Below are 27,626 nucleotides of genomic sequence, written 5' to 3'. Positions count from 1 at the left end.
TCCCCCCCTTACATCAGGGGTCGTCAACATTTTTTTAAACCAAGGACCCCTTAACTTAAAGTGAGATGTAGCAGGGACCACCTACTACATATTGTATGAAATTAAGTTGCATATTAAACCGGGCCTACAATAACTGCTAGGGCAACCTAAAGCCTTCTTACATACCCTTTTTTCATAAGCTATTAAAATATTAATTGTTGGCATGATTTTATAAATCATATTTTAATGTTACATATGTGGCACAGTAAATCTAGGATTAACTGTATCTGAGGGCTGATATCTTAGTGACTACCTAACCTATAGGCCAGTAAGCCTATCATCAGTGGGAATTTATATTTGCTAATAATATGTTGGAATTATGGAATAATTTGGAGGCCCCCCTGCAATGACTCTGAGGACCCCCTGTTGAAGATCTCTGCCTTACATTACTTTTACTTTTATACTTTAAGTAGTTTTGAAAGCAGTACTTTTACACTTTTACTTAAGTATAAAGCTTGAGTTGATACTTCAACTTCTACAAAAGTCTTTTCAAACCCTAGTATCTATACTTCTACTTGAGTAATGAATGTGAATACTTTTGACACCTCTGCATAATGTCCCCCTATTGTGTTTAGTACACAGGTTAACTTTACAGTCAGCCACACCCCAAACTATTCATGATCACTAAAGTAGTCTAAACACTGGTCATTTGATCTGTAATCTACATATTTATTTACTTTGAGCCTTACACTGTTTAAATGGAGTGCACACATTTTAAATTGTAGGGTTAAATAATAATTGTTGTGTTATATTAATCATCATGTTTTGTTCTTTGTTACCATGCTGGAGGGCCGGTCCTTCCTGGTGGAGAAAAGACGAGGCCAAAGGTGAAGGACTGTTACATCCTGTGGCCTGTTAATCCAGCCATACCATGTGCTGCCATGTTGGGGGGGTAGTTCATGTCCATCTCAGTTTCCCCTTCTGTGTCCTTTGGTTTGTCCCAACCAGTATATATGTCCCCTTGGGTCTGATTCAGTCAGGTCAGTTTGTTTAGTTCACATCCTGTTCTGTTGTTGTTATTTTGAGTATAGTTATATTTTGTTGACATCTTTTAAAAGGCCCAGATATTAAGTTCTTGGTTTATATTGTTTAGCATTTTTTAAGGTTAATAAAAAAAACCTCTTTCAATGAAAACTCCTGTTCTCCTCATTGCTTTGTCCCTGACATAAATATATAAATATAACTATATATATTAAACAACAACAACAATGGACTTTGTTAAGAGTAAGACAATAGTGCCGAGTGCAAAGGGTGCTGGAATAAATATATGATGATTAATTTAAGTGGTTTCTTTATGAGGTAGATGATATGACAGTTTATTAACAGCGTGCTTAGATTTATGTGTGACAATGATGATATTTCCATGTTATTAAACTATGTAAACTATAAAGGATGTATAATTTCCAGCTCCAGTGGGTGTTTCAGCTTCAGTTAGTTTCTTTCACCACCTGCTGGTCAAAAGGAAACATCACTGCTGGTTCATCTTCTCCCTTCAAATGAAAACTTTATTGAGTTTGGACACTTTTTAATAACAACCCAGTTTAAAACTATGAAAGATAATCAGCATAACAACCAATAAAATACTAAATAGAAACAGAGAAACTCACAGAGACAAAATGTTCAAATCCTCTTTCTGATTGGATAATAAACTTTGTTTCACATCGTCAGTTATCAGACTCCCAAACTGATTATCTTCTGGATTTATCCCTCCTGTGGCCTCGGGTCAAATTTGAGTCTCTGTATCAAAAATGTGTGTTTCTTTCAACAAATTGTCCATAAAAAATAACGTGGATGATCCCATACAATGTTCTTTAGTGAAAAATAAATAATCAGGGTACTTTATTAGATTTTATAGCATTTGAAAGAAAATTGATAGGTTGAAAAAAAATGACAATGCTTCAAAACCAGAAACAAACATGAAAAACTTCTAAAAATCCACACAAACATCAGAAATAGTGAGGACCTTGGAAAAAAGTTTAAAAAAAAAGTCAGAAAAAGCTTCAAAAACTTGATAAAAACATGAAAAACTTTTTTTTTTAAATCGAAAGAGACATCAGAAAAAAGTGACAAAAAACTTGGGGGAAAAAAACTTCAAAATGTAAAAAAAAAGCCACAAAAGTGTCGAAAAAGATGACAAAAACATCGGAAAATTAAAAGGTTTTCATTTTGACCCAGAATGACAAAAAGCTGCGTGGTCAACAGGAAGACAATGCAATTATTATTATACAAATAATAATAGGAGTGTGTTCTGATTGGCTGATCATGTCTTGAGGTCCAACTGAAACATGAAAGGAAACATTACCAAAAGGTGGAGAGTTTCTGTCTCTACATCCTCCAATTATTTTATATCAACAATGTTTGATATCAAATACTAAACATCACACGTTTGATTGAGTTTGAACTGAACTTTATTAGACTGATTCACATTCAACATGTTTCAACACATATTTAAAACTTTAATTCTATTTCAAAGGTAAACTATCTTTTGTACTGTATACATGTGAATATATATGAGTGTTTCTGGCAAGGCAAGGACTAAGTCTATAAAATAAAATGGTACAACAAAGACAAGTTGTCATTTATTGAAGAAAGTTGAGCAGAAATTTCAACAGACTCAAAAACCTGCTGATGATCCAGTGGACACTCTGATTCAAACTGGTTTCATCAAGTAGACATTTTATTAATGATTCACAAAAAACAGCATCAGACAGGATGTTATATCATGAAGAACAACAGAATAAGTTCAATCACTCAAAATAAAGTACAAAATAATCATTAATACACATCAGAATAAATCACAGCCATGTATTGACTGGACAGCACATTAGAAAAAAACATTAAAAACATCTAATTCACACAAATGAAGTAAAGAACAATACATGTATTTGTGTACAACAAGATCTGACTTCAGTTTGTGATATAGAGGGAGGGAGCTGCTGTACTCAACATTAAACAGCAGGGGGGGTCCTCACTGCATTTAAAACCAGAGCTGTTGTCTAATCTGTTCAGTGAAGTAACTTTTGGTGATTAAACATGAAACTACAAAAACAAACAGAATCAGTCATTACTCCACAGAGGGAGCTGTTTCCATGCAGGAATCACACATTTAACATATAAAATGTGATTACATTTAACAGAATTATAATAAAACACATCTGATCATCATTGTAGACTACAATTGTTTTCTACACAGCTGTCTGCTCTCAGTGATTCTAGTTCATCTAGTTCTTTGCCTCTTTGCGTTACCAGCTCCTGTGGTTCCTTCATTGTCATCAGCTCGACTTTTCATCTCTTCCAGTTTCCTCTTCTTCACTGTGTCCTTCATCCTCTCAATCAGGAAGTCCAAGTGGTCACGAGTGGACACTGCATCAACCTTCAGGGCAATCTGCTTCAGTTTGATAACATGCTGAAAGGATTCCTCCAACAACTGATCTTTTTCCTTCTGAAGTTTGTCTATTTCCTTCTCAATAGTTTCCAAAAGGCTTTTTACCTTATCAAAGCCTGCTCGACCCTTTTCATACTTCTCTTTCATAGCTTTTACAGTCACCTTGCTGGTGATTTCCTCCTCCACATACCTCCAGGTCTCTTTCACATGACATGAATAATGACACCCACAGGACTTGCATGTGTCGTTGAAGTCTATCATCTCACAGAGTATTGCCTGACGGACCAATTTGCATGGATAGTGACAGGTCTTCTCACATGTTGTACAGCAGAGAGCTCCATTTTTATTTAACCCCAACGCCCACCAGCTCCCTCCACCGTCAATTGGTTCTTTAACTTTGATGACGCTCTTTTGATTTATTTTGTACTCCTTATTATCCTTTATGTCTTGTTCATGTTTCTTCAGGAGTGTCTGATTCTCCTTTTCAATGCTCTGTTTCAGTTCTATAGACCTAATTCTGTCTTGCAGGTTTTGGATGCAGATTGTCAGTTGGTTTCGCTCGTTCAGGACGTCCACGGTTTTCTGCATCTTTTGAGGTGCAGTTTTTTCAAGGAACTTTGTGAACTGATTAATTCCTTCTATTGTTATTTCATGTGCATGTTTAAGGGCTTTTATGCCCTCTGTCCTGTCTTCATCCTGGCAATTATTAAACAGGAAGTGAACAGGCTGATTCTTCTCATTTTTGGCACATTTAATCTTCGCAGCCTCAAGAGCTTGTAGAGGATTTTTAGGTGTTCTTCCATCTGAGTGTGTGATGAGAGCAACAATGTTCTTCTCTATGTCTTTTCCAAACAGAGAGATCACTGAATCTAAGATGTACTTCAGTCGGTCAGTCAGTCGATTCTCACTCGCCTTCATCACCAGACCCACTGCATTAATCTCATGAACTCCATCTTCTGAGTGGAACAACTTTAATAAACATTGACTGACGATGGCATCCTGTTCGATCCCTCTGGTGTCTCCGTATCCAGGAGTATCGATGATGGTCAGAGAGTAGGGCAGAGGTTTACCTTCAAAACCAAAGATCTGGTACACGATCACATCTGATGTCTGACTTTCTGATTGACTTCTCTTCTCCTCTTCTACGATCTTAAACCAGACATCATCCTCCCACTCCACTCCCATGGCGTAGTTGACCAGAGCGTTGATCAGAGTAGATTTTCCTGTTCCTGTTTCACCAACAAGTAAGATGGTTTTGTTTCTCTTGTTTGGATTTTTTTTTCCAAGAGTCATTCTTGTCACAGTTCTAATGTTCTCTTTGTTTATTATCAGAGTTCCAATGATCTTCCTCTTTGGTATCAGCTGGTAGACAGCAGGAGATCCTGATTGGATCAGAACTTTGCAGGTGACGTTGTCATATTTGGAGGAGGTGTTCCTGTAGAAAAGTAAAGACATTAGCCCAAAAATTACTGGACACAGAATGATAAAACATCACTCTACACCACTCTGAAAAAAAAAATGAGCGCTACCGTGGCTGTCTGACTCGTGCATTCGTGACAGGGCCACTGCTCCCTAAACGTTGAGCCCGGTCGGTAAGTGGGAGAGTTCCAGCGAGTGAGTGTGTGTGTTGACGTTTCAATCATGCGGCTGGTACGTTTCTTTTTTAAATGAATATACCTGGTATAGTCTCCCGTTGTATGTTTGCCCTCTTATGGATATAATTCGCTACTTTGTTTTTTTGAGTTTTTTTAACTTTAGGGAACAAATGGAGCTACGTCATGTTTTGGTCACCGTGGTAACCTTCAGGAAGTGAAGTAACGTCTGATTTGAACCTAAACACCATCTTTTATCAACTTAACTATGTCGTTTTGGAGTCTAAACCCTAACCACAACGTTAACAACATGTTCAAAGCCGCAACCTTCTCTGGTTTAGATATGAGGACAGAAAACTCTCCTGGGGGTCGGATTAGAGGGGGGGAACAAACACCCATATCCTCGGAGGGTTAGGAGGACTGGTTGTTTTCTAGAAGTCTGGTTCTCAATGAGACCTGATTTTAGTCGTTTATGTTATCGCATCAATCCAACACTTTATTTTAACGATATAAGGATCTTTTGGCCCTATTTTAACGATCTGAGGTCACGGCGTGAAGCGCCTGGTCCAGGTGTGTTTAGGGCGTGTCCAAATCCACTTTTGCTAGTTTGATGGCGGAATAAAGGGTCTGTGTGCTGCGTGCCTGGTCCTAAAGGGTTGTCCTTAGTGTCTTCATTAATCAGATGTGTGTTTTGGGCGTAACATGCAATCAACCAATCAGAGATCATCTCCCATTCATCAACCAATCAGAGATCATCTCCCATTCCCTTTAAAAGCCAGGCGCGTTTGGACCTTGGAGCATTGCTGTTATGATGGAGGATTTACACACTAATATTATTATTTGTAATCTTCTGCATGTGTGTGTGTGTGTGTGTGTGTGTGTGTGTGTGTGTGTGTGTGTGTGTGCTGTGTGTCCCTGTGTGTGTAACAAGCATAGTGTGCGCGCGCTGTGCACGAGCCTAGGATAATTTTACTAATGCTCTGTTAGAATAACAATGAAATGCTGCGTTATTGACTTTAGACCAGGTTTTTGTTGGTCAATGGCGCCATCACTTGCTGCTGCCTCAAGATAGCAATACTCCCAGAATGCACCTGAACACACCTCCCTGTAAGACCAGCACGCCCAGAATGCACCTGAACACACCTCCCTGTAAGACCAGAATGCACCTGAACACACCTCCCTGTAAGACCAGAATGCACCTGAACACACCTCCCTGTAAGACCAGCACGCCCATGGGCCACAGATGGGAGCAGGTGCATTTATTTAACGACGTGGGTGCTGGACAGGAAACTAGCAAAGACACTTGTGTCAGACGTTGTGCTGCGCCGGGTGCAAGATAGGGCTCTTTGAGTCTCAGTTCTTCTCTCACATTGTAAATTACAGTCAAATGTGATACAGCAATCATTGAATTTCCAGAATAAAACAATAAACAGTTAAACTGTTTAAGAAATGTTGGTATTACTCACCCTGCCATGTTAACAGCTTCACAGAAGTTGAGGAAGGAGCACCATATTAGATCTCTGGAAGAAAGAAAAACCAATCAGTGACCTTTACCTCCTGGGTTAGGGTTAGATGCAGACTTGTGAGTCATTGTAATGAGGCTGCAGCATAAGGCTCGTTAGAGATGAGCCAGGTCTGCGCAGAATCGATCACCGGTGATTGCCGCCCAATGCATGCTGGGTAGATTTGTGTCCGACTTGATCCCGACTTGCTCTGACGTCATGCACACGTGGGCAACGATAACCTCACGAGACCGAGGCGGCCGCAGTTTCTAGAGCCAGGCGCCACAGTTGCTCTCCACCGACTGCAAGACCCAGGCGGACCCAGGGCATGCTGGGAAACACCGGCCTCTCAGCTGATCTAACAGCTGATTGGTTCAGAATCGACTCAACATGATGATGTTTTATATAAACTTTTTATTGATTTTGAATTGGAGGGATTTTAACTGCTATGTGTCTTATTTAAAGTCTTATTCTGTACAGAACACCTGTTGTGAGGCTGATAGTGATGATTAGAAGTCAGAGAGACTAAATCTGTTCAGATTATGGATCATCTACAGTGTGTTGGTGATTAAAAACAGCAACAGATCTCATGTAGAACATTTTGACATCTACTCTGTCATAATAAAAACAGAATCGGACCCCAGTGTTTCTGTCACTTCCTGTTCAGCCTGAATGCTGCTGGAATCAGCTGAAACTGTCTGACTTGAGAACGGACTTTTGTCACCGCCCCCCCGGCTGCTGCCGCCTGCTCTTGTCCACTTTACAGGCGAGGTGCAGTTCCTCTCCAACGAGCCTATTAACACACACAGTCCCTCTGTCTGTATGTAGGTCAGGGGGCGTGGCCACTCTTCACCTGTGCACTGCTCATGAAGCGCAGCGGCTTCACATCAACTACTCAACTCTCCAGTATATAAGCTCTGGTTCTACACTTCTCTGTCAACTCGAGTGGTAACCTTGTCATTGATTCCAGTTTCTAGCTCAGTCTAAGTCTAGTTAAGTCTTTTTACAGCTGCCTACTTACACTCCATGTCTCTAGACACATGCACTTCTGCAATGGCGTTACCTTAGTTGATTTTTTTATTAATATGTAACTTGTTTTTGCGGATTAAGTAACCAGTATTTAGAACTAGAATTACTTTAGTTACTTTTAATTACTTTATAGTTTTAACATCATTTATGTCTCATTGACCCTGTGTAGGATCCTTACTAAAAGTGTACTTACGCCCAAAAGCCAAAAATGGTGTATGCCAAAAAACATTCTGATTTATAAAACCATGCGTACACACCTGTAAGCAATGTTCCCTTTATAAATTACATATTACCGAAGTGTGCATACGTGGATCAGCCTCTTATCCCGCCCTGTACACGCCCATATTTAACCATAAATAGTCAATGCAAAGCACCTCAAGAATGCTGATCAGTATGTTAATGACCCTGGAAGATGTTCTTTCGTTACGCCAAATCATGACGACTGGCGGGGAAAAGCAAAACACTTCTCAGACGCTTGGAAATTGCTGCAAATTGAATTATAATTTCAGCCTGTTCTTGCACAGTGTAGGGAAACCTGATCTATAGACTACCTATACTAATAATACCATCCATATCGGCAGGCATTACGGCACTCAGGGACAGCTTTGATATACCAGACCACCATACCTATTTGATAAGATTTAACAGAACTATATATTATATCCAAACAAGCCTTAGTGATAAAGTTGAAGATTATATATAATATTTATATAAAACACGTAGCTGTCTGACATTTAATGCTGAAAACAACCGGTTGCCCCCAGAGTGGCGAGGACCTGTATTTGGACCGGGATGGCGCATTGCCCTCTCTACTGGACCCAATTCAGTACATAGATCCACGAGCTCAGCTTTAGGGAATTTAAATCGGCATATGAGCCAGTCATCGTCATGGTCCCTGAAGTCTCTTTCTCTTCTGATTTTTCCATTAGCGTAGTCCTCCTGCAGGGCCAGCAGGGCCATCATGCAGCTTTAAAGTTAACTGTAACGATTGTGCGAGAGCTTAACGGCTGTATTTCCAGACTTTAACATTTGATGATATATGCACAGGTTTAAAGACAGATATTTAGTTATTTACACTGTGTTCTGCAGTTATCTAATGCTAGGGTATTTGATGCTATCCTGTATTCCATGTAGTCGGACCATCTCCTCCTCCTGCGCTCCGTAGCGGACAATGTGACGGCGAGACAGCGCTGATTAATATATTAAGAACAAATTTTTATTTAACATTTGAGTTGGATTTTACAAGGTGTTTATGGAAGTTATCACTCAGTACAAGCACAAATAACACAGCTGGATTTCATCTTCATGGTAACGTGGATGATATGGAGTCAAAGAATGTGCGTGACGCATCAATACAAGAAAATACTACGAGTAATCTTATTCCCATTTACTCTCTGCAGTCTGCCTTCAGTTCACCACCTCACCATTTGCGTCGCCAATTCCTATTTTGTCTCCAAATTGTGCGTACGCATGGGTCAGAGTTTGCGTGGAGGACCGCACATTCTCCCGTCAAGTTTGTTTTTTATAAATCACAACCTTTGCGGAGGAAGTGGCGTACGCAAGTTTCCGGCCCCGTTTTGTAGGTACGCCACGTTTATAAATGAGACCCCTGGTCTTTCCTCCTGTTCTTATCATTTTAAAGTATTTTGAGTTTCTAAGTATTCTTACCTGTGTTGTTGGTCTGCGAAGCTGAGGAGGCAGAGAGAGCAGAGAGCATTTAATATATCAGTAGAGAGGGCGGACACTCTGTGGTCACATGATTTCAGAGAAATAGTTTGACTTCAAATCATCAAAACAGGAGGTAAAGGAGGGAGGAGAGTTCTCCCTCCACCTCCAGTTACGTTTAGCTGAGAAAAGGTCTAATAATCAGGACTTTTAGCGTGTATAGAGCCAGCATATCTCCACCAGACTCCATGTAAATAATCAGGACTTTTAGCGTGTATAGAGCCAGCATATCTCCACCAGATTCCATGTAAATAATCAGGACTTTTAGCGTGTATAGAACCAGCATATCTCCACCAGACTCCATGTAAATAATCAGGACTTTTAGCGTGTATAGAGCCAGCATATCTCCACCAGACTCCATGTAAATAATCAGGACTTTTAGCGTGTATAGAGCCAGCATATCTCCACCAGACTCCATGTAAATAATCAGGACTTTTAGCGTGTATAGAGCCAGCATATCTCCACCAGACTCCATGTAAATAATCAGGACTTTTAGCGTGTATAGAGCCAGCATATCTCCACCAGACTCCATGTAAATAATCAGGACTTTTAGCGTGTATAGAGCCAGCATATCTCCACCAGACTCCAACCATTCCTCGTTTCCTCTGAGCCTCTCTCTTAGATTTCTACTCTCAGGTCATCTATGTGAACAGAGCCATTGTTATCAGGATGTGCCAGCAGTATTTGAACATTGACCTTTATAATATCATAAACCTGATTATTTTATCACTGATTTCTCAACTCTGTGATGTTGCAAAATTACTAAAATATATTCTGCATAAAACCCTTCATTCTGACATCCGTCATTCACTCAAACCTGAATTGACTGTTGGCCTGGTATTACCATCATTATTATTATTTTTTTTAAGATTAATTTTGTATTTGTTTTATATTTTTAAACATGTAGAACAGACAAACACAATCGAACAAGAACAACAACCCTCTCCCACCCCCCCACCTTCTGCGGTCTCGAGAAAAACAAAAACAAATCAATAAACAAAAAGAAACCACACCTGTCTCCCTCCTCTACTTCCTGTGATGCTGAGGTCATTAGGACTGATACCTGTGCTGCTGAGTTTCTCCATAGGTCTATAGTCGATGATTTTGCTTTGTTAATCCTGGCTGTAGAGAGCTCAAGCATAACTATGTCTAGAAAATACACCAACCATTGTTTTATACAAAGCGATTGGGGGGGAGCTAGCGCTGAGCTATCATTTTCTTGGTTGTGGTTGAGCCGGCTAGCCAAATTTTCTTCTGTCTCCCAAGTAGATGTCATCATTAAGTAACAAAACAATCGGGTCAGTAGGAAGTCGACATCCTATCCCATCAGATATTATTGATGTTGTTTTATTCCAGAACTCATGCACCTGTTCACACTCCCAGACCTGTTCACACTCCCAGACCTGTTCACACTCCCAGACCTGTTCACACTCCCAGACCTGTTCACACTCCCAGACCTGTTCACAGACCTGTTCACCTGTTCACACTCCTAGACCTGTTCACACTCCCAGACCTGTTCACACTCCCAGACCTGTTCACACTCCCCTGTTCACACTCCCAGACCTGTTCACACTCCCAGACCTGTTCACACTCCCAGACCTGTTCACCCTCCTAGACCTGTTCACACTCCCAGACCTGTTCACACTCCCAGACCTGTTCACACTCCTAGACCTGTTCACACTCCCAGACCTGTTCACACTCCTAGACCTGTTCACACTCCCAGACCTGTTCACACTCCCAGACCTGTTCACACTCCCAGACCTGTTCACACTCCCAGACCTGTTCACACTCCTAGACCTGTTCACACTCCCAGACCTGTTCACACTCCCAGACCTGTTCACACTCCTAGACCTGTTCACACTCCCAGACCACTAAGGTCTATATAAAAGCATCCACAGAGCACCAGGTCATGGGACCTTTAACAAACAATCTTAGAGTTATTACTGTTCAAAACTGTTCAAAACAACTCATTCTCATACCCAACTTGTCAAATACCAATTCTTGGTCAGTTGCTCTCAGCGGCAGATACCGACACACAAAGCACCCTTTAGCATCTGTACGGGACGTAGTATGAACGTAGTACTGTTCACACTCCCAGACCTGTTCACACTCCCAGACCTGTTCACACTCCTAGACCTGTTCACACTCCTAGACCATGTGCAGGGAAGTTCCAGTTTGTTCAGGTTGACAGAACGTCCAATAGGGAGTAGGAATGCCTTTAGAGACGTATATCTCTTCTGAGGAGTCCAATATGTCCTATGGCATATGTTGAAGTGGATCTGCTGGTGATTTGGGTTCTTGGAACAGTGGGAAATGTTGTCCCAAACTGTCTCCCAATTAATTACATTCCATCATTATTTTTTAACAACACATTCCCACTCCCAGCGTGTCAAAAAATGATGCTTGGTCAGGTGCCGTTGTCATTTGTTACAATGAAGTGTCCTTTAGTGTCTCAGTCAGTCGCAGGGGGCTTTCAACTAATCCTAACTCGAACCCTTGGACGCTGCGGTAAGGACTGAGCTTCAGTTCATGGGGCGTATGCTCCACCAGGTGAGCTGGTAAAACTACTTAGTTAAGTTGAGGGACAGATCGTGGGTGGGGATAAAAAATGTATTTGGCACGCAGGACAATAACGGGACACAAACCCCGGTCTCCTGGGTGTTGTTTGACCCATCCGCCCACCCTCAACCAACCGCCTTTCGCAGATTTTATACCACAGACCATTTAGAACCACAGAATCCTTGTTTATACTACTCGCTACCGTTGTCGCTCTTCATACTACGTCCCGTACAGATGCTAAAGGGTGCTTTGTGTGTCGGTATCTGCCGCTGAGAGCAACTGACCAAGAATTGGTATTTGACAAGTTGGGTATGAGAATGAGTTGTTTTGAACAGTTTTGAACAGTAATAACTCTAAGATTGTTTGTTAAAGGTCCCATGACCTGGTGCGCTGTGGATGCTTTTATATAGACCTTAGTGGTCCCCTAATACTTTATCTGAAGTCTCTTTTATATAGACCTTAGTGGTCCCCTAATACTGTATCTAAAGTCTCTTTTATATAGACCTTAGTGGTCCTCTAATACTGTATCTGAAGTCTCTTTTATATAGACCTTAATGGTCCCCTAATACTGTATCTGAAGTCTCTTTTATATAGACCTTAGTGGTCCTCTAATACTGTATCTGAAGTCTCTTTTATATAGACCTTAGTGGTCCCCTAATACTGTATCTTTAGTCTCTTTTATATAGACCTTAGTGGTCCCCTAATACTGTATCTGAAGTCTCTTTTATATAGACCTTAGTGGTCCTCTAATACTGTATCTTTAGTCTCTTTTATATAGACCTTAGTGGTCCCCTAATACTGTATCTGAAGTCTCTTTTATATAGACCTTAGTGGTCCTCTAATACTGTATCTGAAGTCTCTTTTATATAGGCCTTAGTGGTCCCCTAATACTGTATCTGAAGTCTCTTTTATATAGACCTTAGTGGTCCTCTAATACTGTATCTGAAGTCTCTTTTATATAGACCTTAGTGGTCCCCTAATACTGTATCTGAAGTCTCTTTTATATAGGCCTTAGTGGTCCCCTAATACTGTATCTGAAGTCTCTTTTATATAGACCTTAGTGGTCCTCTAATACTGTATCTGAAGTCTCTTTTATATAGGCCTTAGTGGTCCCCTAATACTGTATCTGAAGTCTCTTTTATATAGACCTTAGTGGTCCTCTAATACTGTATCTGAAGTCTCTTTTATATAGACCTTAGTGGTCCCCTAATACTGTATCTGAAGTCTCTTTTATATAGACCTTAGTGGTCCTCTAATACTGTATCTGAAGTCTCTTTTATATAGACCTTAGTGGTCCCCTAATACTGTATCTGAAGTCTCTTTTATATAGACCTTAGTGGTCCCCTAATACTGTATCTTTAGTCTCTTTTATATAGACCTTAGTGGTCCCCTAATACTGTATCTGAAGTCTCTTTTATATAGGCCTTAGTGGTCCCCTAATACTGTATCTGAAGTCTCTTTTATATAGGCCTTAGTGGTCCTCTAATACTGTATCTGAAGTCTCTTTTATATAGACCTTAGTGGTCCCCTAATACTGTATCTGAAGTCTCTTTTATATAGACCTTAGTGGTCCCCTAATACTGTATCTGAAGGGGGGTTCATAGATATATGGCACTGTTGGACAGATCTATGAGAGCCCCTTTCCATGAGCTGTTTGTTTAACAATGTGGAGATTTCTCTTTTCTTGTGTGTTTTTTGGAAAGTTGGGACCTAATATGTTCATCAGAGCAGATTTCTCTGAAGCTCCACACCTCCTCACCACTCCGAGTTTGTCCGTGAGTTGCCATGGAGCTATGTTGCTGAAGTGCAGACTTGTCCTCATCCCATAATGCACAGCAGCCCAGCAGACTACGGCAGCTGGTTTAGTCCCAAAATGTGCAGTTCTTCCAATAGTTGGGTTTATTCGAGGTCAGACACACAAACCACTCCAGAGTTGGTTTGAAAGCGTACAGAGACCTGCGCTTAATGGTCTCGGTACGCTTGTTTGGTCCACTTTGGGTACGCATCCTAGTGTGATCGCTGCATTCACAGCTGCCCAAACGAACCGCACCAAGGGGGGAACCAACTCTACAGACATTCAACATAACTAAATGAAGCAGGTGTGAAATACACAACTTTATTTGAACTATACATAGAATAAATGTTTTAAATGATTCGTTCCTGCGTGGCAAGAGCGAGAAACGGTCTTATACTTAACAGTCCTACCGTATTTAATAACAATAACATATATTTATATAAATTCACAAAACACGAGGACATAATTCCTGGAGGAACAGAGCTAAGCTAAGCTAAGGCAGGTTGTAGGATATATTTGTGATAAACAGGACCAGACAGTCTGTAGCACTTTGATCATTTTTATTGACACAACACTGGCAGCAGAGAAACACATACATCATCTTTTCTTTTAATAATTCACTACAACAAAGATAAGAGATCAACGGGTTCTAACTACTCTGTGCTGAGATCAATAAATATTCAGAACATAAAATACTTCATCAGCAGAATCAGCAGTGTGATCAGAGATCAGGAAACATACAGTGTGAGGAAGAGTTACCAACACAATAAATACAAACCGTCACTTTAACGCTCTCTGTTAGCCCATATAATACAAAAAAGATATCATACATATATATACACACAGTCCCTGTTCTCAGGTCAGTCTCCTCCTCATGATGAACTTTATTTAAAGGAGCTGAAGCTCAGCTGAACCTGCCAGCAGGATCTCTGCATCCATGCTAACGCTACGTGCTAAACATATTTAAAGGGCCACACCTGTGTTTTTACTTCAGATCTTTTCTACTACAAATCAAACATGCCAAATGTGAACAATAACCAGACCCAGACATAATCTGATGATTTTTTTTTTTTTTTTACAGTTTCAACTGTGATCCAGAATGAAAACCTGCAGAACTTAGCACAGCTGGAAATGTGTTAACATTCTCAGTTTTTTTGTTTTATATAAAATCTGCAGAAGTTGTGCATTATTCTGCGCCTGCAGATTCCGTGTGGCCCCTGCTGATAACCGATTTAAAGGCACATGCCAGAGCTCGCATTGGCTCCGTTCAAACATCCACCTGCCAGCATCTGGTTGTAAACGTTTCCTGTTTCTAAACCGAGCTAACTGCTGGCTGGAGCTTCATATTTACACGACATGAGAGTGGTGTCACTCTGAACACGTAAAGCACACTTCAGACCAAAGATTCACAACGAGACGAGTTTAAACTTTTGTCTCCTTGTAAAACGTGCGGTATACTCGCCATTCCCGACCTGTCGCAGAACTGGCAGCAGCATTGACGGCAATGTCAACAGTGGCTGAGATGACATTGGAGTCAATGGATGAGGAAGAACAGCTGCTTTTGAGCCTGCTTGCAAAGAAACGAAGAAAAAGAAGGTGGAACGTGGGTCCTTTGAATAATGGCAGACATAAATATGGTGAGTTCAATATCCTCGTGAAACAAATGATGAAAGACAAAGAGAAGCACTTTGAATACTTCAGAATGTCTGCACAACGATTTTATGACCTACTTGGTCGGATTAAGCCTTTCGTTCACCATGAAAGAGCTCATCTAACCCAGGAAGTTTACCAGAGAGAACTCGTCCATGCTTCCTGTTTCTGTTTTGTTGGGTGACGCTGACATTTTTTTTGAGTTTAAATCCTGGCGCGCCAGCGAGATCTACGTCATCTTGATGTCACATTGTCGCACGACAGGTCGGGAACAGCGACTGTAAAGAGGCCTTTAGTCTCCGGTCTGCAGCGTTGTGAAAGCTGACAGTTTCCACCAATGAGACGAGACAGCGTATCATCGGCATGGAAACCACTCTCTGTTCTTCTTCTTCTCCGTTCTAACTTCAGACTTTTCAGGGTTTTTTTGTAGCTGGATGTCATTTGTAGCATCTTGAAGTGAGATACTCGCTACAGCTGCATTTCTAGTAGAGAAAACAGTGTTTTATTTCTCTGATTCTCTGCTTTGTTCTACCTCTCCCTCTCTTTGTGCTCCCTCTCTTCAATCACTCTCTAGCTCGCTCCACACAACCCAGTCTCACGGCAGTTTGTGAAATGGTCACCTAATTTAGTCCTTTTGATTCGTGTACACAAACACGTTCATCTCGTTTTTTTCGTGATGGTCAGCACGTTTTATAAAGTAATGTATTTAAATAGGAAGCATCTTTTCATGATCACAGCACGATTCTCAATGAGAAGATGACGTAGCATTAAGAGTGACTACTGTAGAGAGTGGTATGAAAGGCCGAAATTCTGCGTAGGGAGGTTGGTTGGGGGGGCGGATGGGTCAAACAACACAGGACTTTCCCCCCGGAAACCGGGAATAGTGTCCCGTTTCCTAAACCCAACTGTCCAGTTCTTCTTTTCCTAAACCCAACTGTCCAGTTCTTCTTTACCTAAACCCAACTGTCCAGTTCTTCTTTTCCTAAACCCAACTGTCCAGTTCTTCTTTTCCTAAACCCAACTGTCCCGTTCTTCTTTACCTAAACCCAACTGTCCCGTTCTTCTTTTCCTAAACCCAACTGTCCAGTTCTTCTTTATCTAAACCCAACTGTCCAGTTCTTCTTTACCTAAACCCAACTGTCCCGTTCTTCTTTACCTAAACCCAACTGTCCCGTTCTTCTTTTCCTAAACCCAACTGTCCCGTTCTTCTTTTCCTAAACCCAACTGTCCTGTTCTTCTTTACCTAAACCCAACTGTCCTGTTCTTCTTTACCTAAACCCAACTGTCCCGTTCTTCTTTACCTAAACCCAACTGTCCCGTTCTTCTTTACCTAAACCCAACTGTCCCGTTCTTCTTTACCTAAACCCAACTGTCCCGTTCTTCTTTTCCTAAACCCAACTGTCCCGTTCTTCTTTACCTAAACCCAACTGTCCTGTTCTTCTTTACCTAAACCCAACTGTCCCGTTCTTCTTTTCCTAAACCCAACTGTCCCGTTCTTCTTTTCCTAAACCCAACTGTGCCGTTGTTGTCCCGCGTCCCGTTATTGTTTTCCTGTCCCGCGTGTCCCGTTTCCTAAACCCAACCGTCCCACTGTATACAGTTATGGTATTATAAAAAACATGCTGACCATCATGAAAAAAACCTGAGATAAAGGTGTTTGTGTACACGAATCGAATGGATTAAATGACATGACCATTTCACAAACTGCCATAAGACCGGGTAGCTCCACAACATCCCAGTTTAAACATAAACACAGGTATGGTCTTTAAAAAGGTCACTTCTCTTAGTCTTCTTTTTGTATTTACAGTTGATGGAGGGTCAAAGAAACAGTCTTACTTGAAGGTAACAGTTTTATAAGAATGGCACATTTGGGACCATTTTAACAGGAAGTGGAGAAAACAAAAGACCCGACAGCTTCAGATGTCGTTTCTGACATTGTGAAAGAAAAACATGTTTTAAATTACACTTAGGAGTATGGAGGTAAATAATAACAACACTAACAAACTATGACTATCTAATAAACAGCTGATTGTTACTGAAGTTTAATCATTACTAAATACTTTTAAATTCCACTGAATTTTAAATGATGAAAGTATTTTACTTTGAAAGCAATCTGTCTCAAGTTTATGAATATGAGTATGAATTACGACGTTTTTAGAAACGGTCCCAGTTTGGTTAAGTCTAAGCTCCAAAACTACTTAGTTAAGTTTGGACAAAGACGGTGGTTTGGGTTCCAATCTGTTGAGTTACTTCTCTTCAGTGCCTACGTACTTGACCTAATTATGCATGTAAGGCATAAAAAAAAATAGTTTGGTTCCGGTTTCCGACCGACCCTGTCAATTTATCTGCAACCCAAATTTATTTTATGAGCTTGGGGACGAAATAATACAAATTAAATAAATACACAAATAAAAAGTTTACTCTTGCAATGCAAGATGCCTGTTAAACCACTCAGGAACTATATGTTGTGTTTAATATCGTTCAAGAGGATGGCAACGTAGCAAGCAAACCTGAACAAGTGAAAGGTAAACAGCCTTTAGAGTGCTCTAACGTTACAGCAAGTCCCTGGGGCTCAATGGAGGTGGCTAACAGCAGGGAAGGACCTGGCTAACAGCAGGGAAGGACCTGGCTAACAGCAGTGAAGCTACTGACAACTGTATTGATACCCAGGCCTTGAAAAAAAACCTCACTAGGTTTTCAATTTACTAAGCGACAACTGTACATGTAGTACAGGAAGGCTAGGTTATGAAAAAATTGAGTATCCATCGCTACTGTAAAGGAAAATTAAAATAAATAAATATCCTACCTATCCCTTGCTGCCACTGGGAAAAAAATAAAAAAATAAAATAAATTCCTTACCGACCCATGACCTCAACTGACAACCAACAGGAACCTAACTTTATTTTCATTTTTTAGGCCTAACATAGATCTGTTTCTTATGTAAAGTAATGTTACCCTTTAAGGCTCCATCTCCAGCCCTACCTTTTGGGTTTTAAGTGTTTGAGTTTTGATCCCAAAGTGATCTTAGTGTTTTTATCTCCAGTAGAAGAACAAAGAGAAACATGTTAAAGAGACTTTGGATTAGTCTATTAAACATGTTAAAGAGACTTTAGATTAGTCTATTAAACATGTTAAAGAGACTTTGGATTAGTCTGTTAAACATGTTAAAGAGACTATCGGATTAGTCTATTAAACGTTGCTCCCCTCAATAGTCAGTACCACAAACACTCGTCGGTTCAAGGGTTTATTAAAATGGTCGTGTTTTGATCCAGCTTTTCTAATATGATAATTGTGCAAAAATGTTCATGAAAATATGTGAATGGAAACACGACTAATGACTGACTCCAGAAATATCGTCCGTTGTTCCCAGAGGCGAAATCACAGCTTTCAAAGTAAAATACTCAAACTTTAAATGAGACCCTTTTCTTATTTTCACAACATTACATATTCAGTAGTGATTACATCCAGTTGATTTTAAGATTCAGATTATTACAAATAAAGATCAGGGTTAAATGAGTCGAGACATTCAGATCAAGTTCAGATTAAACCAGCAGCCCATCAGACGCAGATATCCTAAACCGGCTTTATCAATAGACAGATAAATAAATCTACAAGGTATAAATAAACTACTTGATGGACCTTCGTTGAAGCTTCTGTTAAAGTGACGTGTCGACATGCAGCCGCTGCAGACTCATGCCGTCATGACATGCAGCGCAAACTCATTCAGTGTCTGTCTGCATTCATATCGGAGAGGTTATGTAACTTTTATAGCATTAATATTCCTTCAAAAAGTGCCTTGATTCGCCTGCAGCCAAGCTGGACGTGAAACCTGATGCAGAGATGTTTCCAGAAGACTTCCGGGATAAGTGTGACCTGTTTTTGATTACCATGCATCGTGGGAGATGATGAAGCAGCCAGTGAGCTGTGAGATGAAGGTCCTGTTCAGTTTTATTTATGGCTCCGCTTCACATTTATTCTTGCCGTCAGACGTCGTCGAATATTCGGCTCCGAGACGATGACATGGACAGATATCGTCCCCCTGCGTGTCTGAGAAAAGAGCAGGATACAAAATCAGGTTTCTGCAGCTTTCAACAGGTTAAATGTTAGACTTTTTAACCCTTGAGTTGTCCTAAGGGCAAATTTGACCGATTTTCAAAGTTTTTATATCACAAATATGGCTTTATTTCATCCAAATTGCCCAAAATTAACATAGAATGTAAAATTGATGATTACTTTCATTGAATTATGGGTTTTTTATTCAATTTAATACCATTTAAAATAATGTTTAAATGGTTTCAAAACAGTATATCCTGAAGAAACTTTGACAAAAACTGTGATCCACTCAACATCCTCTGATCTTAACCATTAGTCAAAATAATTCATATCAGCTTTTTTAACAAAAAAATTAGGTATAATGTCACATAAATTAGGTTTATTGACCATGAATATACAAAAGCTTTGTAAGTGACAAAAATGTTAAAAACTACTTTTCAATTTTGACCCATAAGGAGAAAAAGTTAATGGTCGACGGGAAGACAACACAAGTGTTAAGACTTTTATGAACACAATTCAAGACAAATTTCACGTCCATACGGAGGAAAAATGTACGAAGATATGAAGGAAAATCTGAAGATTTGAGATGAAATTAAATCTGTCGATCCAAATCATGAAATGTAAGATGTCTCGTCTTTTTCACACTTAGAGTTTCAGCGATGTCAGAATCAGGGAACATGGTTTGAAACCAACAAATCCTCCAAACCAGACGACCACAGAGGTACTTTGTTTCTAATCCGACCCACGGAAGGGTTTCGGTCCGCATATTTAAACTTAACAGTCAGAGTTTTAAACACACCGTTAACGTTGAGAAACAGTCCCAGTTTGGTTAGGTTTAGACACCAGAACTACTGAGATAAGTTGATAAAAAGATGGAGGTTTGGGTTTAAATCAGACGTTACTTCCCTTCCATGCGTACATACATGACGTCACTATGTACATAACGTAGTTACGACTCTTATATAAAGTTAAAATAACTTGACCCGCCCTCCCAAAACCATGATCTTTTTCTAAACTTAACTTCATAGTTTTGGTTCCTAAACCTAACCAAACAGTTTCACAGTTTCACGTTTTTTAAGACCTAAAATTCAGATGATCAGAAGAACACGTGGAACCTCTGAACTGAACAGTTCAGATAGTTATGATTGAAGAAAGGCTGAACAGCAGTGTGAATATTTGATCAGGGTGGAGTGTTTACCTGCCTGGCTCGGCCTCCAGAGGATCGTCTGTCAGAGTCTCGGCGTTGAAGTCTAACGGTTCGGCGTCCTGCAGCAGCTCGATGCAGTCTCTCTCCGACCGACTCCCAGAGCGAGAATATTTGGCCTCTGTTCAACAGACAGCAGCTGTCAGCACCAATCATTAACTACTTCTCTTCTCTACCGATTTAAAGGGATAGTTTGAGGAACAGAAGCTCTTATCTATACTGAACTAAATCAGAAACACTTTTGTTTTTAGCCCCATTTTTCATGAGTTGAACTCAAAGATCTAAGACTGTTTCTATGGACACAAAAGGCTGATTTCTCTCAAATATTGTTCATAAATCTGTCTAAATCTGTGTTAGTGAGCACGAGATAATCCATCCACCTCACAGGTGTGGCATATCAAGATCCTGATTAGACAGCAGGATTATTGCACAGGTGTGACTTAGGCTGGACACAATGAGAGAGAGAGAGAGAGAGAGAGAGAGAGAGAGAGAGAGAGAGAGAGAGAGAGAGAGAGAGATGGCTGAACCCTAGCCATAACACCAGATACTGACTGGTTTTCAGTCTCCTTTAACAAAAACTGTCATTTTTAGGGCTGCAATCACCGAATGTTTTCATCGTGGATTATGTTCTGGATGAATGGATGAATGGATAGTAGTAGTTCTGTCTCTAAAATGTAGATCAGTGTTTCCCAAAGCCAAGGGCGCAACTTTGGGTTCAACATTGGTGGGGCTGAAAAAATGTTGATCATGTCAAACCCTTCATTTCCTGCATTCTGGTGCATTTTTCTGTAAGAATTTGTGCCTTTTTTGCATCAAGTTATGGTGCAAATGTTTATGATGATGAGATATTTTGGGGGGGGGCTGCACTGGCCAGTTTTAATTATTGGGGGGGTTGTAACGCATCCCCCCTGTAAATTATGCCAACACCCAAAGGGTTAATCAGTTAGAATAATTGGAGATTAAATTAATAGTTGACCACTAATCCATTCATCTTTGCAGCTTTAGTCATTTTATGTTGCAGAACACGAGAGTAGTTCTATCGCTGCCTTGTTTGCTTGTTGTTTTGTCTTATTGTGTGACTTCAGTATTTTGAAATGGTTAGGAAATAACCAAACTAACAAACTAAGCGATGGAGGCAGAGGTAGAGCAGCAACTCGCTGTCTGAGAGGAAAAATTACTAATTTTTTTCCAAAGGAGTCTGGTGGGTGTGAAGAGAGCAGAGATAACAGCTTCAGTTCCCTGAGTAAAGGGCTGTCTGACAGCGAGGGAAGGCGACTATGGAGAAGTAGCTCATACAGGCAGACTTGTAAACCTCTCAACTGTCCCTTTAATCAGCGTTAACCCAGCGTAGTTTAGCTGAGTTTAGTTAGACGTACGTCTGTTGTTGCTGGCCGCCACCGTGTCCGAGTAACTGGTCTCCTTCATCTCGTGACTGCCCCTGTTCCTCGCCGTGTAGTCTTCTCTCTGGTTTCCATAGCGCTCCTTCCACTCCTGCAACACACACACACACACACACACACACACACACACACACACACACACACACACACACACACACACACACACACACACACACACACACACACACACACACACGCACACACACAGCGACATGAAACACAGCTGACCTCCGTTTAACTCTTTCTGTGACTTCTGAAACCATTAGGCTGCAGCTGGGATCATTCAAGTGTGTCTAACAACTAAATGCAAACACAACATTTTAAGTATTATTCGGGTTGGGATTGAACAGGCGACCTCCCCCCCAGCTCGCTTCTTTAACCACTAGGCCACCACCGCCCTTCTGCCCGTTTCATTTCTTCATATGAAAGTAGAGTCTATAGTGTAGCTGTGGAGGAGGTCTGAGCTGGATCGGTGGTTTTACTCACTCTGCGTCTGTTCTCGCCATCTTCAATCCTTTGCCGTTTCCTTTTCTCTGTGAAAACAAACAGATTGAGAGTCTAAGAGGCTACACGCTGCTGAGACTGTTAGCACAGTGCTATCTGTGATGCATGGCAGTGATTCCCAACCAGGGAACCCGTAACCCTGGGGTACTTCTGCTCTTGCCAGGGGGTACGTGGATAAATTGCAGAGTAGCTCAATTAATTTTAAAGTTTTTACCCGTTTACAAAAACTTTTGATATCATAACTATGAAAAAAAATTTTTTTTTAAATTGGAAAAAAAGTGAGAAAAAAAACATTGGAAAAAGCGACAAAAAAAGTGTTACAAAATTGACAAAAACATAATTAAAAAAACACAAAAAAAATGACAAAACAATTGAATATAAAAGTGTAGAAAAATCTGAAGTCTGTGCTTCCAGAGACTGTGTGTGGCCCTGCTGGTTACCTCGGCGGATCAGCTCCTTGCCCTCGTCGATCAGGTCGGACGTCATCTCACTGTCGCCCACAAACTGCTGGAAGCCCAGAAGGTTCAGACAGCGAGTCCCCAAACTGAGGAGAGAGTTCATAATCACTTGGTTAACTCTTCACTCTCTCTGATGATGTAACTACCAGCACAGAGCAGCAGGTCTTAAATACTATAGACACAATAACAGGTTGTTTAATAACCCGGTTTATATCAATGGATAATTGTAATGTTCCAACTACAATGAAGCAAGAAAGTCTGAGCTCCTTTTAGGATTGATTTTAAAGTTGTGCTACTTGTTAAAAGGCTCTTCATGGTTGGGGACTGGCCAACATTACTAATTCTCTGTTTTATTATCTATCAAGGCCTCTTAGGTCCTCTGCTGCCGGAGTTTTAAATTCAAACTAAAGCTGCAAAGATGAATCAATTTCTTATCAACTATTATGATAATCAGATTGAGTCATTTTTTATGTAAAATCAGGTAAACTTGTGTGACGTCAGCTTGTTAAATATGAATATGTTCTAGTTTCTTCTCTCCTCTGGGACAGGAAACTGAATATCTTTGAGTTGTGGACTAAACAAGACATTTGAGGACGTCATCTTGGGCTTTTTAGGAAACACTGATCCACATTTTTCACAATTTTCTGACATTTTAAAGACACCTGATGGACAAAGTAATCGACATATTGGAGCCTGAGGACAATGACCACTCCTGTAATTATATATGTGAGGAATAAAGACTTGAAACTTTAACTTAAGCGTTGCAGTTCTTGTGTACTCTACCAAAAAGCCGAATGAAAATGATTCCTCTCGTGAGGGGAAACATGAGAGTGTTTAGAGAGTTTAAACTGACCTGAAGTAGGTGGCGATGCAGAGGATGACTATCAGCATGGGGTAGTAGATGTAGAAGCCGTTAGCGATAAAAGAGAGGACACGCATCGACCCCATGATCTGAAACACAAACACAGTCAGACAGCTGATCCTGCACACTGTGGACCACTTACTGCTGCTGGCCTTCTACCGATGCTCTGTGGAGAGCATCCTCTCTCAGGGCATTCTGCTGTGGGTTGGTAGCTGCACCGTGGCCGACAGGAAGGCGCCACAGAGGGTCACTAAAACTGCACAGGGCATCATGAACACACAACTACCCCCCCTAGAAGACGTTTACAGGGCTCAATGCTTGCGTCAGGCCAAAAGCATCACAAAGGACTCCTCCAACCCAGCCAATCACCTTGTCACCCTGCTGCCCTCTGGGATGAGATACAGGTCCATGAAGGCCCAGACATCCAGACTTATGAACAGTTTCTACCCATGTGCCATAAAATAACTGAACACTAACAAATAATGGTGCAATAGCAGTCTTTCTGCAAACACAAATGTGCAATATCTGACTTTTATTATTGTATTTACTATATTTATTGTTTTTATTCTGTGTCTTTTGCCTTTATACTGTCATTGTATCTGTGTACCACTGAGGGTGAGTTGTGGAAAAATTCTGTTGGACAGCTGCTGTCCAGTGACAATAAAAGATATTTGATTCTCTTCTACAGAGATGGTGTTACTGCAGCCGACTCACAGAGGTGTAGGCCGTCTGCTCCTTCTGCTGGTGAGAGATGGCCGAGTCCATGTGGATCAAACCCAGGAAGTTGAGACACAGAGGAGGCGTCAGACGACAGAACAACCTGCAGGTCCAACAGTCTGCATCAGAGATCAGATCTCATACGTTCTGCACCTCACTTTGGTTCTAACTGTGGGGTTATTGATGCACTATTCTTTTAACATGCTGCTCGGTTTTTAAACTATGATTTCTGTTATTATAGATTTGATTTATTATTTAGAGGGTCTATTTCAGGCAAAGCACTGTATGCTGCTGGACCTGGGAACCACATGTCCTTCCCTTATGTCTTAAAATGTTTGAATAACAATAAACTATCACTTTAATCCCATAACCCTGTACAGCCACACATCAACAGTTCCTGCTCCTCTGTCTCCTCTCTGAGGCTGCATACCCAGAAGATCTTTCCTGAACATTATATTCATGTTTTATAGGGTTCTCAAACATTTACATATACTTCTAAAACCCCTATGTATCCTGTAAAAACACACACTCACAAGAGAAAAGGAAACCTACAATTTAAAAAGATTTTACAAGGTTGCAGTAATCAGTTACAGGTTACAGCAGATTACATTTCTTCTAGTTTAGACATGTTAAAGTAGTCCTAGGATCAGTATTATCCGAGCCCTGAGTATTGTATCTGAGCTTTTCCAAGTTCAGAGGGTGCAGAGAGAATCACATCCCTATACATACATATAGATGTATATATATACATATACAGTATTATGTCTAACTTCGTGTGACTCACATGCCGCTGAACTGCAGGCTGTAGGCGTCAGTCTGGTGATGGGAGGCCAGGTAGTAGTAGTTGAAGACCCGAATGCGGAACACAGTGGAGTAAACGCAGGTACACAGGAAGAAGATAGTGACGAAGCACGCCATCTGGTGGAGAAAAGTCTCATCACAAACCAGAGAGACCAATACTTCAGATCTGCCAGTGTCTGAACCCCCAGAGAGGTCAGAAACTAGAGGAAGGCACAGCTTGGAGTGGGAGGAGACCTTATGGGATTATTGTTCCATTCTTTTACTCCTTTTATCTCACGTTTCTTATTCACCTTCCTTACATATGGTACTCACCTCGATGTACAGGTAGTTGTAGTCCCTCTCGGCCAGCTGGATGAACACGGCGAACAGAGAGAGGACGGGACGGGTGCTGAAGAAGGTGCACTCGGACCAGACCACGGCCACGCTGAACAGGGTCAGGACCACCGACAGCAGCCGGTAGAACCAGCACTTCAGGAAACACTCCCAGTACCACTCTGTACACACACACACAGAGTTTCAGCAAACTGCGCAAACATCATATCACTGTTTCTACATCTACAGATTGATCTAAAGCTTAAAGTAAGACTGAATGAGTTTAAAAGTATGTTGAACTCTTGTTGAGCCTGTGTGCAGTTGTTTCATATGATCATTTTAATGTTTCTGTGCTTCTATGTGAGGTGCAAACTAAACTGATAAAAACTAAAGATCAAAAACTGGCCCTTTCCCACTGCTCCTGTGAACTGATGGGTAGGGATGCTACGATTAGAGATTGTGTTGGTATGACTATAGTCTGAGGAATCATCATGGTTTCACGATTATCAGGATAATGCATTCATTAATGTCACACAGTACTAATCACATCAACGGACTTTAGACTTTTATGTTTTATTAATTGCTGCCTTCATCTCGCATGCAGTGTTATTAATAGCTGTAATGCAGTTAAATGGTAAAGTCCTGGAGGTCTACAAGCTCCTGATGTTATGAAGTGTTTTAAACCTGGCATATTAACACTGTAGACTGAACATTGACTCTACACAGATGGGAGGAAGCAACATGAATGTTCACTGACTGAAGGTCTTGACAGGACTACATTCTGTCTTCCATAGACTAACGTTACATGCCGCTTTGTATGTTTACTCTGCACTGAAAGCCCAACTCTCACCGCTACGGCATTGCTGGAAGTTGCAACAGAAACACTTGGTGCAGCAGAGCCTTTACCATACATTAACAGTGACTTTTTGGTTGCTGGGTTATATTGCTTAGTTGAAATGACAGACTGGGCACTCCGACTCACCAGCAGTGGGCGTGTACACGTATCTGCTGAACCAGCCGGCCGGCTCAGAGGACGGGAAGCTGTGGACGAACTGGTGCGCTGAGCTGGTCTCATTCTTGGCCACGTCCTCCAGGTGGATGGCCTGCTGCAGAAGGATCTGCCACTGGACACGGGTCCTGTTGTGCCTCTGAACCGCGTAGATCACCTAAACACACACACACACACACACACACACACACACACACACACACACACACACACACACACACACACACACACACACACACACACACACACACACACACACACACACACACACACACATTAGAATCAATCACTATGTTAGTCTACAATAACTTGCAGGTAGAAACTCCTGTGTCCTGTTCATACAGTTTAATGGCGCTGAGCAAACGGTGACGAGGAAGTTTTAGAGTCACATGACGGTGATTCTGTCTATACTCCACTCCCCGTCTCATCTCCTGTTTCTCAGCCTCCAGTCACCTGGCTGTTCATTGGTCAGATTAAGGAGGAATTTAGGCTGCTACCTCAGCTTCAAAATTAACTTCTTTACACATATCTCTACAGACAGGACATTTCAGGTTCACAATTTGCAGCTGCTATAAACAGCTGTACCTTAGAGTTGGTTTGATCTCCAGTTTGTCAACAACTTCTTCTGGCTAATTAAAAAGTAGCCGTCATTAGCAACCTGTGGCATCAGTGTCACAGCGCTAAATTAAACATGTACTGCAACTGCAAGCAGTGTTGGGCAGTAGCGTAACGTATATGGCAACGTTCACACCGCAAGTCTTAATGCTTAATTCAGATTTCTTGCTCAGATCCGATTTTTTGTTTGGCTGTTACCACATGACCTTTTTAAATGTGGCTATATCAGATTCCAGGGTGATCGGTTTCTGATTTTCGAACTGACTCGCATGATCAAAAGACCAATACCAATGACATCAGACGCAGCACGCTGTTGCACTAAAATTAGGGAGGTTATGGAGGAAGCATTTTCGCTTTTATTTCGAAAATGTTGTGTATGGCAGACGTAACATTAATGAGCAGGTGAAGAATGAAG

General features: G+C 41.0%; 3 protein-coding genes across 4 annotated transcripts in view; all 3 read right to left on the bottom strand.

Annotated features, from left to right (window-relative positions):
* LOC114570782 (uncharacterized) overlaps positions 1-27,626 on the bottom strand; it is a 645,073-nt gene that overhangs the window by 32,242 nt on the left and 585,205 nt on the right. The gene's annotated exons all lie outside the window — the stretch shown is intronic.
* LOC114570788 (septin-2-like) lies at positions 3,188-9,294 on the bottom strand. The gene is made up of 3 exons (XM_028601355.1): positions 9,216-9,294; positions 6,483-6,536; positions 3,188-4,859 (listed from the first exon to the last, which is right to left on the bottom strand). Exons 2-3 carry the CDS (start codon positions 6,488-6,490, stop codon positions 3,257-3,259), a joined length of 1,611 nt encoding a protein of 536 aa, XP_028457156.1. The 5' UTR covers positions 6,491-6,536; positions 9,216-9,294; the 3' UTR covers positions 3,188-3,256.
* Positions 17,113-27,626, bottom strand: part of lmbrd2b (LMBR1 domain containing 2b) — a 50,305-nt gene continuing 39,791 nt past the window's right edge. The window contains exons 10-19 of the mRNA XM_028601340.1: positions 26,570-26,753; positions 25,588-25,769; positions 25,259-25,392; positions 24,472-24,577; positions 23,749-23,846; positions 22,878-22,981; positions 22,420-22,466; positions 21,910-22,024; positions 20,528-20,654; positions 17,113-19,323 (exon numbers count right to left, since the gene is read on the bottom strand). Of these exons, the coding sequence (XP_028457141.1) occupies positions 19,260-19,323; positions 20,528-20,654; positions 21,910-22,024; positions 22,420-22,466; positions 22,878-22,981; positions 23,749-23,846; positions 24,472-24,577; positions 25,259-25,392; positions 25,588-25,769; positions 26,570-26,753 (1,161 nt within the window). The 3' untranslated portion in view covers positions 17,113-19,259. The remainder of the gene's footprint in view (positions 19,324-20,527; positions 20,655-21,909; positions 22,025-22,419; positions 22,467-22,877; positions 22,982-23,748; positions 23,847-24,471; positions 24,578-25,258; positions 25,393-25,587; positions 25,770-26,569; positions 26,754-27,626) is intronic.

This window comes from Perca flavescens, chromosome 16, assembly GCF_004354835.1.
Source record: "Perca flavescens isolate YP-PL-M2 chromosome 16, PFLA_1.0, whole genome shotgun sequence".
NCBI classification, from domain to species: domain Eukaryota; kingdom Metazoa; phylum Chordata; class Actinopteri; order Perciformes; family Percidae; genus Perca; species Perca flavescens.
Note: the sequence above shows the minus strand (reverse complement) of the source record. Positions and strands in the feature narration are given on the sequence as shown.